This window comes from Boleophthalmus pectinirostris, unplaced genomic scaffold, assembly GCF_026225935.1.
Source record: "Boleophthalmus pectinirostris isolate CB_2022bp ecotype Guang Dong unplaced genomic scaffold, ASM2622593v1 HiC_scaffold_5, whole genome shotgun sequence".
NCBI classification, from domain to species: Eukaryota; Metazoa; Chordata; class Actinopteri; order Gobiiformes; family Gobiidae; genus Boleophthalmus; species Boleophthalmus pectinirostris.
Genome location: NW_026571404.1, coordinates 35,995,612 through 36,010,792, shown reverse-complemented (window position 1 = coordinate 36,010,792; position 15,181 = coordinate 35,995,612). Strand labels below are relative to the sequence as shown.

The window sequence follows — 15,181 nt, the reverse complement described above, 5'->3', positions numbered from 1 at the left end:
TACACAAAACCAAAATAAACCAAATATTCATCAATATAATAACGAAATCCAACAATACTTTCAGACAATAAAAGAGGTCCAAAACAAAAAAGCAATTAAAACTTACAATATCATAAAAAATATTGTATAGCTTTATTTAATTTATGACATTCTGTTTTGTTTTGTTATTCTGTTGTTTAGTTTTGGTTTCATTCCTTTTGCTCCCCTGTATGTTCATTTGCAAACCACCCCATTGCAGTATGTTTATGTGTGTTTATGTGTGTTTCTGTGTGTTTCTGTGTATGAATGTATATGTATATTTTCCATACCTCACCCCTGCCATAACTGTGAACTGGACTTTGCATTGATGCAACAACAATCTAATTTGCACCTTATACTGTATATACATTGGTTGTTTTGTCGTGTTGTTATATGTCTGCAATAAAAAAAAATAATAATAAAAAGGGTTAAAAAGTTAAAGTTAAAGTTTTTTTTTTTTTTTTTTTTAACCAGTTGAATAATTATAACTACCTCCAAAACGGTTACGTGGACACAGCGCTCACACGCATGCGCACTCGGGGCCGGGCTGCCAGCTGGCCTTGTGGGTAGAGGAAGTGCAAATGGCGATGGACGCTCACGGGGGAATGATGTCCACGTCCGCGGCTTTAGCTTACCACAATGTCGGGGACTATTACCCGCGTAAGTTCGGACCCAAGCCGGACGTGGTGCCCTCGGGGGTCACGGAGAGGAAGGTGGGCCCGATGGACAAGCCTGACATGGTGGCGGTGGACGTCATCAACATCCCGGAGCCAGGTTTGTTATGCTAACCGAGCTAACCGTGCTAACAGCTAACACCGGGCTAACACACTCATTCAGAGGTGTAAAGGTGCTTTCCGTCTGGGGCATGACAGTTGATTTTGTTTGTAACATTGCAGAGACATATACTGAGTTGTCCCCGTGTCCAATTTATAAATAGAATGTTGAGTTTTTAAACTATCCTCACTAGATTATGTAAAGGAGGAGTGAGTAAGTTTGTTGATATCTTAGTGTGACCAAACATTCCTATTTCCCAGTTTTGATCCCTGTGTCCCCTGTCCAAGCAGATTTATCCAAAACCAGTGATTTGTCCCAGTTTTACACAAGAAACGTCCCAGATGTCCCTATTTTTGACCAATGTGATCTAAACCAGGGCTAAACTAAGATTAAACCAGGACTACATCAGGTCTGAACAGGACTAAAACAGGATATTCCAATGTTTGACTAATCTGATCCCTGCCAACAGTAAAGAGGAGCATAAATTATCATTTGATTGGCCAAAAACAGAAAACCATGTTTGTGAGTCACCATAAAACATAAACAAAAAACAAAAAATGCAGTGACAGAAGTCCCTCAGTTTATGACTGACATGAGAATGAAAAATGTTACACTCTCTTTTCACAATTTTATTTATACCAACCATCCCAACCTGGATGTGTCCCAGTTTAGAATTTTGAAAATCTGAACCCCCTATGCTCGCTATCCTTACAGTATCCAAATCATGGAGAATAGTGTGTTTTGTGGGTTAAATACAGCTGCTTTACATGGAAAATAGACCCTTGCTTTTTAGTTTAGTTTAAGAAAAATAAAAGCTAACTACATCTACCCCTCCATGTCTTACCAAATCACTGAATTACAAGCTATTCATCAGCTGTTTTTCTGAGCGCACTTACACTCATTCTCAGGGCTAGGTATCATTAAGAAGTTGCTGATACGATACATACCTCTATACATAAGCCATGATACGATACATATCTCAATACAGTGCACATTTGATTTGATATGATATATCTGAAATTGATTTCAATACGGTTCAATAAAAATAAAGGCTAAATCATGGCTGTGATACTAAAAGTCTTTGTTAAACCACTTATTGTGCAAAGTGAATCGGAAACACACCCATTTTAATCCTCAAAACAGTGAAAATGTCAATGTGGTGGATAAACTAAAAAAGCAACAAAACTAGCTCTGCAACAAAAAAACATTTAGTAAAAATACTCTTGGCAATATATTGATACAGCAGCTCATGATATCAATACTTTATCATCACAGTAAAAGATAACATATTGATATTTTTATATTATTGCACATCCCTACTTGTTATACCGGTTAAAATATTTTTCATAAACATACACATTTATATGTACAGAAGGAATGTAAGAATGCCTGTATTTTAGATGTTATGATGTAGCTAGAATTGTTAAAGAGACATTAGCATAAACAGCTGTTGTAATTCAAGCTCAAAGAACGAAGTAACTTTTCTGGTAAATGGTGGACCACCTGTTTGTTTCCATGGAGTTGTTTTTGCCTTATCTAGCAGGCCTGTTCCATAGTATGGCTTTAAAATATATTGCTTTAAAAAAGAGACAATTAATTCATGTGTTTATTGCTCAAAAATATTCTGCAAAACATGCATTCTTATTTTGGGTGTCAGGGTTGCCTGTCTTGTCACTTGGCCTAGTGGCATCTCTATGTTAATATTTAAGTTAAATGTCATAGTGTATATCATTCTATGCCATAGACTGTACAAAGAAGTGGACTAAGACAGTCTGAAGTCACTCACAGCATTCAGCTCCAGTCAAATGAAGCTCACGAGGCATGCATTTAAAGGAGCAAATTTGGAGCCGAGTTAGGAATAATTCTGTTGATCGTGTAGAACAGGTTTATATTGACATTTTAAGACTCAAACAATGAGCTTGACAGCAGCGGTTACAGAGAGAGGGGCAACACCTTTTTCCAATACAAAGTGAATTGGAGCCAGAGTCAGTGGAGCTGGAAATGTGCCCATGCTCACTTCCTATTTAGAATGCACTGGTTTGCGCTCTAGCAATGTCCATTAAGCCTTATGTCCTATGCAAAGAGATAACAGCTACATGGAGATAAACTGATGGCGGACCCTCCATTACCTGAAAACAATTCTGTGTACTCAAGAGCCCAGAAGAAACAGTTGTTGCTGCAGTAATAACTAATGAGGATCCAGAATAAACAATAAAGAATGAAGAGAGGAACTTTCTATTTTTCAGTCATTGGACACAAGCATAGATACTCCTCATTAAGACTTTGTCAGTAGAAAAGTGTTGTTGTTTTCCATTTGAAACTGAAAAATGTCACAGGGCTGGTCTGAGCAGGTCTGTGCTGTAACCTGAGCCTGTGCTGAAGTAACTAGGTCCATAAGTCTGCGTATACTGACTATGTTGTAGATGATCTAGATGGAGAGGGCTTTATAGTGCATCACTCCATCAAAGGTCATTGCTGTAATTCAATGTTTGTGTTTTTTTCACAGATGTCCCAAATGTGCACAGGAAGAAGCACGAGCACGACACATACGTTCTGGTGCGTAAACCTGTCTATCACTGTAAAAACTAAAAGAACTAAAGTCTCCAGTGGGTTAAGATACGTCACTTTATTCATTTACTAATTAGTTCCAAAACATTTCAGAGTGAGAGCCTCAAGATTATTGTGACTTGTTGGCAATCATCTAACCTAATCGTTATTATTATTTGTATTGTACAGATTCTAAAGCCTGTATAATCCTTTTCCTTAACTTTTTATTACCTTATTAAATAAAAAAAAAAAACTGTATTTTATTCAATCAAAAATACATTTCTGATTTCCTGCAATAATGAACTTAATTTGAAATATTTGTTACCATATTTCATCGATTTGAAATAATAATTTGACTAGTTGACTAATTGAAAAAGTCATTGCCTGGTACTAATATAAGCATACCAGCCCTACAAAATAACCAACCTTTTAAAATCTGGTTTAATAAAATTCACTTTTGTAGTTGTTTGTGCTATTTTATGTAACAATTTCACTAATGACCCTTGATTCTTGATTGTTTGGTCTTACATGAAATCTTTGAGAAATACCGTAGTTCTGCAAACTCTTCACAGTCTAAAAGAATGGATTCAATTAACAGATCAAATCTAAAACAGACTCGAGCTCATGGTGGTGCAAATGTTTTGAGCCACCACTAGATGGGGGTGTAAGCCAACAAATTGAAGAAACATAGTGCGCTCATGAGTGTTTTCTGTGTGCAATGATGTTTTATGTCTGACGTACAGAAAGTTGAAAAATGTGTAATTGTACGAACATAATGAGTTTTTACTTTTGATTGTCCTCACAGGGCACCATTCATCCGTTCAGGAAAACCCACAGGTCCATATTTGGGAAGCTGACACAGGAGTTCAGCCTCGTGGCCTCAGACAGACGGGTGAGTGGCTAATCAAAAACACACTTCTTCTTTCATCTGCTTTTACAATAAGAGTAAAATCTGTTTCATAACAGCTCTTTATTATTCAGAGCAAACTTCAGTATTGGATAAAACTGATCTTGCATTTATTAAATATATTGTTTTTTGTTTAGTTTTAGTGTTTAGTTTCTTAGCGCTGTGTATCATTAAGAAGTTGCCGACATAATACCTCATTACATAAACCATGATACGATATATATCTTGATACAGTGCACTTTCAATTTGATACGATATATTTCAAAATGATTCATTATGGTTCAATAAAAAATAAAGGCTAAATCATGGCTCTGATACTAAGTGTTTGTTAAACCATGTTCTGTGCAAAGTTAATATGAAACATGACCATTTTAATCATCAAAACTGTGAAAATGTCAAATGTGTTGCATAAATAAGTTTTCTTTTTATAAACAAGCAACAAAACTGTAGCACTGTAACAAAATAATTTAGTAGAATATACAAAAAAAATACTCTTGGCGATATATCAATACAGCAGCACACAATATCGATACTGTATCATCACATTAAACAGTAAAGACACCATATATCGATATTTCAATATTTTTGCACACACTTTGATAATATGCATTCTTACTAGCAAGGTTCACAGTAGCCACAGACCTAACCTGTAACTTGGCTTGCTGTCATTGCCTGCATATCTCCATGGTGATAGAGTAGTGTAGTGCCATACTGTGGAACATTCCAGGCAAAGCGATTACCTCTACATAGAGAAAAGTGGGTGGTAGAACTTCCACTGGAAAAGTTACTTACTGCACCTTTGATTAAAGTGCAAATAGAGCTGCTAAACTGGGGCAGTACCTGGAGGATTTAAAGGGGGAGTGAAGGAGGGGCAGGGTTTTACAGATATTTATTGCAAAAGAAAGTTCACTTTTGCCAGCTGGACAAAAGTTTTAGAGTGAAGACATGCTCATCCAAGGGGTTTTGTTCACTTGTGGTCATGTTACTGGTGGGACACTGTCTGTATCTGTCTGAAAGGAGGAGTTAACTACACTGATCCTGACAACTAATCACACTTAAAACTCCACCCCTGCAGCTAGATATGTGTGATAATAAACAATTTGCTGTAATCAGTACAGTTATGTGCGATGTTGCATAGTACTTGAAATTGTATTGACCCCTGGAGGCCGCACAGACTCTGTTTTGACTGTTTTTCAACACAAAGCTCCAGTTTGAATCGCACAAAAAGCACAAGGAACAGTAGACAATGCTATTAGAACACCATGTAGACATTTTAGTAACAAAAATGCTGATATTATGATTTAGTGCAGACATGTGACCTTCATTATCTGTGCGTTTGTGACTGTTCTTCAATGGAACAGAACATACAGGGTCCTGGGTTACATTACAATTAGCCAACACAATTGTGGATTAAATATCAGAGAAATTTGAGCAGTGCTTTTTCTGCTTTGTGTAATGAAATCAAACCTGAATGTTTTGCCTTGTCTGATTTAGAGAATGTTTATTTGATCCTGGAGCTGTGCTGACCGCTCAGGAATCATCTCACAAGACGCACTCGATAAGAACACAGCGCCAGGGCAACAAAGTGTTTAGAACTCGCTGTGGTGTGTTTTCAATGAGCTTCTGTACTGTCACAATATCTGATGACTGAAGAGGAGGAGGACGAGGAGAAAGGGAAAGAGAAAGGAGGAGAAAGTGAAGGAGGAGGAAGTGGGGTCATAGGAGGAGGATGAAAAAGAGAAGGAGGAGGAGGAAGTGGAGGATGCGAAAGAGGAGGAGAAGGAAGAGGAGGAGGAGGAAGTGGAGCAGTTGGAGGAGAATGAAGAAGAGGATGAGGAAGTGAAGGAGGAGGAGAATGAGGAAGTGAAGGAGGAGAAGGAGTACAAGGAAGTGGTGGAGGAGGAAGAGGAGGGAGAAAGAGGACGAGGAGGGAGGGGTGGAAGGAAGAGAGGGAGGAAGGGTTGTGAGGAGGAACAGGAGGATGAACAGGAGGAGGAAGGGGGAATAGATGCGATAGAGGTTATGCACTGACATAATTTTATTCGAAAAATACTCCTGAATCTCGAGGGATGCCCCAAACCGATACTGACAATTTAGCTAGATCAGATATCAGCTTCCAAATATCAGTCCATATCAGTTTTATTTTTGTTTTTTGGAAGTAAATCCTGTTTTCAGTCTCTGCACTGCTGTATCGGAAGCTATAGTATCGGAATCGGTAACAGAAGTGAAAAAGCTGGATTCCTCCTCTGAACTTTCTGACTGAGGCTACGTTTATATGATGATGGTCTGAACAGAAGACGCAAAAGTGACTTCGCGTCTTCACTTTTTATTCCGCGTTTAGACGAGCAATCTTAAGAGGAAATCTGTGTACATACGGTGACGCAAAAGTGTGTGGAATTCGGCGCATGGAAATGATCCGACATGTTTGTTTCTGTGTACTGTATGTATGTGATGTAAACGTGTACGCTACGTGAGCAGATCTGACAGAGTTTTGCGTCTTGGGTAGTGTAGACGGAAAAGCTACGGCGGAGCGTATTCAGCTTTTCCACTCTGGAGGGTGGTTTCAGTTTTTTGTTTTTAAGCCCCAAAAAGCCGTCACCGTCTAAATGAAAGGCACTTCAGATAAAATATTTTGTCATTTTTACTTGCAAGCATTCTTGTGTAAACAGACCCTGAGTGGCAGAACTTTGGGCTTTGACACTGACGAAATGTATGTCTTTGCTTTTTTTTTTGTCCATTGTTTGGATCAAATTAACGTTATATGGTAAAATGGAAACTGAAGGTAGTTTCTCGACTATTATTATTAACATCTTTATTATTTCTGTGACTGTGTAGACTAGAGCGTAGCTTGTTAATAAACAATATGGAAAAGATGAATTAATTAATCTCTGTTTTTAGCAATTAATCAATCAAGGATTTTCCTGTTGTAGATGTCAGGTACAAACACAGACTGTATAAAGAAGTGGACTAAGGCAGTGTGATGTCACACATAATGTTCGTCTCCAGTCAAATGAAGCTCGCAGAGGCTAGCAGTTACAGAAAAGAATTTGGAGTAGATAGGCCTGTATCGATAATCAATAAATCAATTAATCGTACGATAATTTTTAACGAGCTCGATAACTTTTCCAGCCACGATAAATTCTATATGCATGCTTGTTTGTTTTCCTTGCTCTCAAAGAGACTGAATGTTAGAAGGCTTCTATCACTCTCTGACTCCTCTCGTTTAACAAGCGTAATGACCTAATAGATCCATGGTAATGACGCTTGGACCAACGTGCGCTGTGTTTATCAACACAGCGGATGTGCGCTTTCTGCGCGGTGCGCTAGCAACACAAGCTAGAGCTGCTGTCAGAGTGACAAAACACTTCATCGCCGTGTGCCAAAACAAGTCCCGATGCCGAATCAACACGAGTGAATGGGACACGTCTCAACAGCCACATGCGTCAAATGCAGAGAGCGCACAAACAACGAGAAAAAATGTCTCAAACCCCAACAGCCAACATAAACCCAAACCCGAGCGACAGAACTAGCCTAGCGCCCGGGAGAACCCGAAATCCCGAAACACCACAAGAAACCAACATGACACCAGACAGGACAGTGGCTCCCTCATAGCGAAATAGCATCCTGTGTTGCGAACACTTTAAGACCAAAATGCCGAGGCCACACCAGCTGCCACAGAGACAATATACCAATCTAAGTCAGTGACTAAAATCACTTTTAAGGGCAATTTTGTTACAGACACTTAATAATCCATTTTATTTATTGCTTTGGTTATATTTGGTTCAGGAGTGGTTTATTCAAGTACATTTTTGTTAACAAGTCCTCGCTGTCAGCCAGACACATTAGGCTAGTCCTATGTTAAGTCTGTTTTATTTAGGCCTGTTGTTTTTGGTTGTCTTACTCTTCCTGTGTTAAATGTTCTTTAGAAAGTAAGGTTTATTGATCATTGAGAGGATGTATTTGCATTTTTATTCCATAGTCATTATATTAGTTGAAATTGGTCTCAAAATGTCAATATTATCATTTATCTCAATAAATTCTTGGTCAATTAATCGTCCAGCAAAATCTGTTATCGTTACAGGCCTAGGAGTAGAGTTCCATATTAGGAATAGATTGATTTATGGACAAAATAGGGAAATAAAAACACCGGGATCATGTAGAGTGGAGATACAAACATTTAAAGACCAAAATGGATTTGTTATTATTCAGGCAGTCAGCTGACCTCATTCTTTTGGCACATAATATGACCTACATGATGATTAAAATAATTCAGATTTAAATTCTACTCTTGCTCAGATGTAATGTACTCTTTATGTCTAACCATAACCCTAGCCTTCCCGTTGTTTTTGTTGTTTTCCACACAGTTTGGTCTTAAACAGTGTGTGCTTTTGTTCTGAGCAGAAGTCCTAAAGTGTGCCCCAGTGTCAGCGGCCGTGCTCCATTATGTAAGGCTTTATTTTGGGAGGGAGACATGGGCGCCCTGGAGACACAGCCTGGATAACCTCATTCTCATGGAAGAGCAGAGCAGAACGCACACAGACACACCGCACCAGACTACAGACACAGAGACGGACACACAACACAGGGCAGACACACAACACGCCAAACCACAGGCACAGAAACAGACACACCGCTCCAGACTACAGACACAGAGACGGACACACAACACAGAGGCAGACACACAACATGCCAAACCATGGGCACAGAGACAGATGCACAACACAGAGAGGGACGCGCAACACAGAGACAGACACAGAGACGGACACACACGGCACAGAGACGGACACACACGGCACAGAGACGGACACACACGGCACAGAGACGGACACACACGGCACAGAGACGGACACACACGCACAGAGACGGACACACACGGCACAGAGACGGACACACACTGCACAGAGACGGACCACACACTGCACAGAGACGGACACACTGCACCAGACCACAGACACAGAGACGGACACACCATAGAGACAGGCACATCGCACCAAACCACAGACACAGAGAAGGAAACACAACACAGACAGACACCCAACACCGGACCACGGACACAGAGATGGACACACAACACAGAGACGGACACCACAGCCACAACTTTGTGTTATCTGTGACTATGATGGCCCAAGCAGTTATTGTTTAGGAAAAAATATTATTATTGCATTAAATATGTTACTTATTGATCCTAGAATCCATAAAGATGAAATAAAGTTAACGGGAACTTTTTGTTATTTTTCTATTCATGTTGATGCAAACCAACTACAAAAGTGTCTCCCATTACTTACAGCTGGTGCTTGCTTCTGTGGTATGAATTTGTTTCAGTATGTTTGTTTTTTTGTGTGTGTGTATGTGTGCATGCAGAGAGGAGCGGAGCCGGGGAGCAGTGTTGCTGTGGAGGGATGTTTTGATTTGTCAGAGTAACAGTGGCTCGTGTGCAGAGGTGTTCTAAAGCCACTTCTGCTCCTGCCTGCTCAAATATTCATGTCGTGTTTTGAAGATGTGCAAAATGTGAATAATCGGTACACGGGTTCTAATGAAACGCAGCAAAAAGAAACAAAAAAGATGCTAGGGATGAGCAGGTGAGCCAAAACCGATATCCGATATTTGTCCTGCTGCTGTGCCTGCTACTGATATTTCTCGATACCAATATTTCTTGATTAAAATCCACATCGATACCCACAAATGTATCTTAACGCCACCTTTTTTGTCTTTAGGGAGATATTAATACTTTGCTTGGTATGTTCCACAGTATGGCATTAAAAGTCCAGTGAGCCTATGTATCATTAAAGGTGTTCCTGATCACACATTCTTGTGTGAGCGTGCCCGCCTCTTCACCGAACTGATCTGTACCTTGGTCTGCTTGTCTCCATGGAGATTGATAAGTTTAATGCCGTTCTGTGAGACATTCCACGCTGAACATTTAAGTACATCTACATGGAGACTAGCGTGTGGCATACCTTCACTAAAGAAAGTTACGCAGTGCACCTTTAAGTTGAAGTAAAGATCATCATTTTGATTAAAGCTATGTTCTAATGTTGTTTCCTCATCACAAACAGACCTGGAGTTGTGTTTTGTTTCTTTCACACATGATTAACACATAAACCCTGCATATTTAGTTCTTCTCTCAAACAGAAAATACTCTGTTCCACCTTGTGATGTCATGCAGTAATACAGAAAATGCTCTGCTGTGTTTTTATCCATACCTGACTTACCTTACACATACTTTCACATTTGGATAATTTCAGCCCTGGAATTGCGAATACTGAACTAAAGATAAAAGGAGCTGGTCACTTTTAACCCACCGCTTCATGACATCACAAGGTGGAACAGAGCATTTTGAGCTTTGGAGATGTAGACAGACTCTCAAACATGTGAGAGTGAAACAAAACACAAATCTGGTTATGTTTTTGATGAGGAAACAACATTCACACATGACGTAAAGCTCACAAAAGTCAATTTCTCCTAAACAGTTCTTTCTTGTGGCGGCACTTCCGGTTAAACGGGGATCCCATTCATTTCAAAGGCGAATTTGGGAAAAGTTTTGCTGATAAAATATGACATAAAGTCGATTAATTTGTGTAAAATGTTCATGTGAAATGTGCACTGATTCTCTGGAGGCTTTAAAACGGCTTTATTGTCTGTATTAAACAATCAACAGCCTCATACAAAATAATACAACCCCAATGATGATGATGAACTTCTGGAATAAGGTGAAGAGGATCTTAAATCTATGCACATGTAGCCACGCAGGGCATATCTTTACTTGACCAAGAAATTCTTTACTACATCTCCAGCTCTATCTCGTGTTGTGAGCTTCATCCAGTGTTTTATTTCCAAACTCCTTCCCTCTCCTACTTCTTCTCGCTCTGTCCTGCCCCAGCACATTTGTCAGCCTGATCCGTCGTCCTGTAGGGGGCAGCAGAGGACTGTCCTGCCCCAGCTCTTTGCTCCTGACCGTGGCTCTGAGCTGGAGTCTGTTTGCACACACAGCCATTCACGTGCACGCTCCTCCGTCCAACACATACATATTGGTTTTCCATGCTTCTTCAGTTCATTTCCTGGAGACTGATTCTAACCTTAACTACAGTCACTACTCTCCGAACCTTAACCTATTTTAATCCATCTCAGAATTTATGTTGTTGATTTAATAATGGATTTACCTCATGGGGATCTGATCTTTGTCCTCATTAGAGATCGATCAATACAGGGTTTTTCAAGGCTGATGCCGATACAATCCAGATACACTGATGGTAAATAAACTCTGTCGATGTTTTTAAGCCAATATATAGGGCAGATTTACCTCAAATTATGTTATTTAAATTTACTCAAAGCTGTGTAGTCTTCCTTTGTATAGTTAAATCTTTGTATTAAAGTGTTAAAATAAAGCTTTGTGTGTATTTTTTAGGCAGCACAGTGTCCAAAATAAAATATTGACCTGTGCTGGAGACTTAAGGCCTATAGTCGATAAAAAGCCCTAATAGTTGTACAATATATCACCCAACCGATATAGGATTAAAAAGGCCCAAAAAAGGCCGATTATTGACCATTACAGAAGACTGAATCTCGATTAATCACTCGACCCTCGTCCCCACAATGTAATAATCCCTCGTGCACTCACATGCAGCCTCACGTGCGCGCCCCTGTCTCTCGTGCACGCTCGGCAGAGGGTACTTGGCCGACCGGCGCTGTCATAACACGACACACCACAGTAATTGTGGATTTCACAGCAGCAGGATATGAGCTCGAGCACAAGTGACAGTGACAGGTCATACACACAAACACACATCCTTCATCTACTCAGCACACACACACACACACGCACACACACACACACTCACGCACACTCTTAAGATCTGATAAGATATGACCTGTTCAATTAGAATTCTTCCAGCACTTTTCCATGTAAAATAATTTAGTCCAGGAGCTGTATTTTAAACGTCTTGTCTAATCTGCTAAATAGTTATAGCGTATGACTTTTGTGAATCATTATTTTTTATTTTAAACATTTTATTGACATCTGTAATTGATGTAATTGATTGAATTTATCTAAAACGTAGGGGTGGGACTTGATTAAAACAAATCTAACAGTTAGTTACAGGCTTTGTAATTAATTAATTTCAATTAATCACATAACAATATTTGTTAACCAATGCCTTTGTCAATACTTCCATTTTTGAGTAAAAATTGACCATCCAGTAGACCCAGAGCACTTTCATGCTCCATTATTGTTGTAGTGATCTCGTGTTGTAGTTGGACCTGTGTGCGTCAGTATAACTGGTGTACCACATGGTGCACTGACAAACATTCCATGTTGTCATAAATTATTTTCTTTGTAATTAATTAATCAATCATAATTAACATGTTAATGTCCAACCCCTACTAAAAAGTAATAAAAAACAAGTCAAAATGACTGTCACACTGCTTTTTCCTATGTATGTGAGCAAAATGTGTATAGTGCCAGTACAGATATATGATATTTGCAGCTCTTGATAACAAATGTGTGCCGTGTGCTGTCTGCATCAAATTCTCAAATGTTTTATTGTGGTGTTTGACATTATTTGTCTCCTTTAAAGGTGCACATGTAGAACTTTTTGGTTGGGGATCCGTCACCTGCTTGTTTCTATGGATATGTCATTGTTCTGCCTGGAATGTTCCACAGTATGAAAGTATGAGATCTACCTTACATTTATTCAATTACAGGTGGTTTTATAGCTCAAAAATACATAAAAAAACGGGTACTCTGACTGGGAGCGGGGTCACCTTTCCACAGATCTGACCTGTAACTTGGTCTGGTTTGGTCTCCATGAAAATAGAAACGTTATACTGTGAAACATTACAGGCAAAGCAAGAACAATCCCCATGGAGAAAAGCATTTGATGGACCCTCCACCAGAAAATGTACACAGTGCACCTTCAACAGTGCAATAACAGTAATGTTCAATTTAATTAATTTATTGCATCTTTTTAGCATTTTGAAAAAGAATTTGACACTTTGTGTGTGTTTATACTTATAATTCTTATACTAGAATATCACAAGGGTCAATTGTGTACCCTTCCCCAGAGCAGAACTGAATCAGACTGGACTGAGGCATTCTGAGACACAAAACACATCACGCCCCAGTCTTTTCCCTGTCTGTGCCCTGTTCTGTCTCCACTGCTCTCTCCTACTCCACAATACTACACAAAAGCGTAGATACGACTCTGCATTCAGCCTGAACCAGATGGGGTGCTGTCCATGGTCCTGAACACTTCTGTCCCCAAACCCTATGGAATCTGTGCATCATATTGACACAATTAGAAAACCACAACAGCTGCAGTTGACTTATTCTGCATAAAAACTGCTAACCCTGTAATTTAGATCTGTACAAACCATCAACTGCATATAAATTGTCATAATCAATCTGTCTCTTGGTTGTAAGATGTTTATATTAACCCACTCTACATGATCCTGGTGTGTTTCTATTTGGCTATTTTGTCTGTAAATGAATTCCTATACCTATTACAGAACTGGCTCCAAATTCACAGTTATAACAACAAGCCTCAGTGAGCTTCATTTGACTGGAGCCCTTAGTCCACTTCTTTATACATTTTATGCTACAAACATGTTCTGAAATGTGATTCTTGAGCTGTATTGTTTGTCAGTTCATTTCAGTCTTTTGTCATTACTTCCGGATGTGTTAAAAAAGGTGAACTTTGAACAGAATCCTATTATTGTTGTTATTATAAAAACAAATATTCTGAAATCCGATCTTTTTTTCCCCTAGCGTCATGTTTTGTGTTGTGTTTTTCAGTCGTGGAGGATCCTGGTGTTCGGAGCACTCAACCTGCTGTGTACAGGCTGTCTGCTGATGTGGTGCAGCTCCACCAACAGCATGGGTGAGTACACAAACATACACAAACACACACACACACATATACACACACATCCTGCTTCATGTAAGTGGCTTAAGTGGCTTTACATGTTTGTTTGTTTTTTTTTCCAACTTATTTTTATTAGAATTTTTTTTTTTAGTTTAGTCATTTAGATTACAATAAAAGTCAGACTCACCAAAAAAGAAAAAAAATGAATTAGGAGGCCATCAAGTGTGTGACATTGACAGTGTGACAGTGAAAAATTTAAATAAATTGCATATGTTAGGATGTGTTTTGATTGTAAGAGTTCCACTTTTGTCAGAACAGTTCACCTTTATCTGAGGAGTGTCTCAAGGAAAATGTTATTTGTTTCATAACATGAATTTTGTTGAACATATCAGCTCATTCTGAAATAGTTGGAGATTCGTCCTGTAGATATTTTGGCATTAAGTATTTTCAGTATTACCGTTTATCGCAGTGTGTCTCTGTAACGATATATATCTTCCTTCAAACAACTTGTAAACAGACTGTCCACACGAGCTAAACTTTGGAACTCTCTACCTGCTCACATAAAGACTCTCAGCGAACTGTACACCTTTAAAAAACAGAAGTACTGGCGGCTCCTGCGATCATGTGTAAACTGAGTGTGTGAAAGAGAGAGAGAGAACGGGAGGCAGGAGGGAGATTGGGATGAAAAAGAGTGAAATGTGCTTGTGTGAATTTGTATATTTGTGATATTTTGATATTTGATTCTGTTCACTGTATTTATTGCTTTTTCATCCAACGATCCCACTGCTTTTTAATGAACACTTTGAAAGCCCATCTGGGGACTGGTGTTGCGATTGAACCTTGGCTATCAACACTGTGATACCTGCATCTGATTACACAAGTGTTACTCTAGGTTTGTGTGCCCGTCCCTATTCAAACAAACAATAAATAAATAAATAAATACTGTAATTTGCGACTATAAACTGCTACTTGTTTTTCACACTTTCAATCCTGTAACTTATACAACGATGCAACTAATATACAAATTATTTGTTTAGCACATTCATATGTACTATCTATGGTTTGGCAACATAGC

At 39.1% G+C, this 15,181-nt stretch overlaps 1 protein-coding gene across 1 annotated transcript in view; it reads left to right on the top strand.

The window, feature by feature from the left end:
- The first annotated feature begins 569 nt into the window (after window positions 1-569).
- slc30a6 (solute carrier family 30 member 6) overlaps window positions 570-15,181 on the top strand; it is a 72,151-nt gene continuing 57,539 nt past the window's right edge. The window contains 4 exon segments of the mRNA XM_020917007.2: window positions 570-792; window positions 3,299-3,348; window positions 4,145-4,231; window positions 14,037-14,121. Coding sequence (XP_020772666.2) covers window positions 600-792; window positions 3,299-3,348; window positions 4,145-4,231; window positions 14,037-14,121 — 415 coding nt within the window. The 5' untranslated portion in view covers window positions 570-599.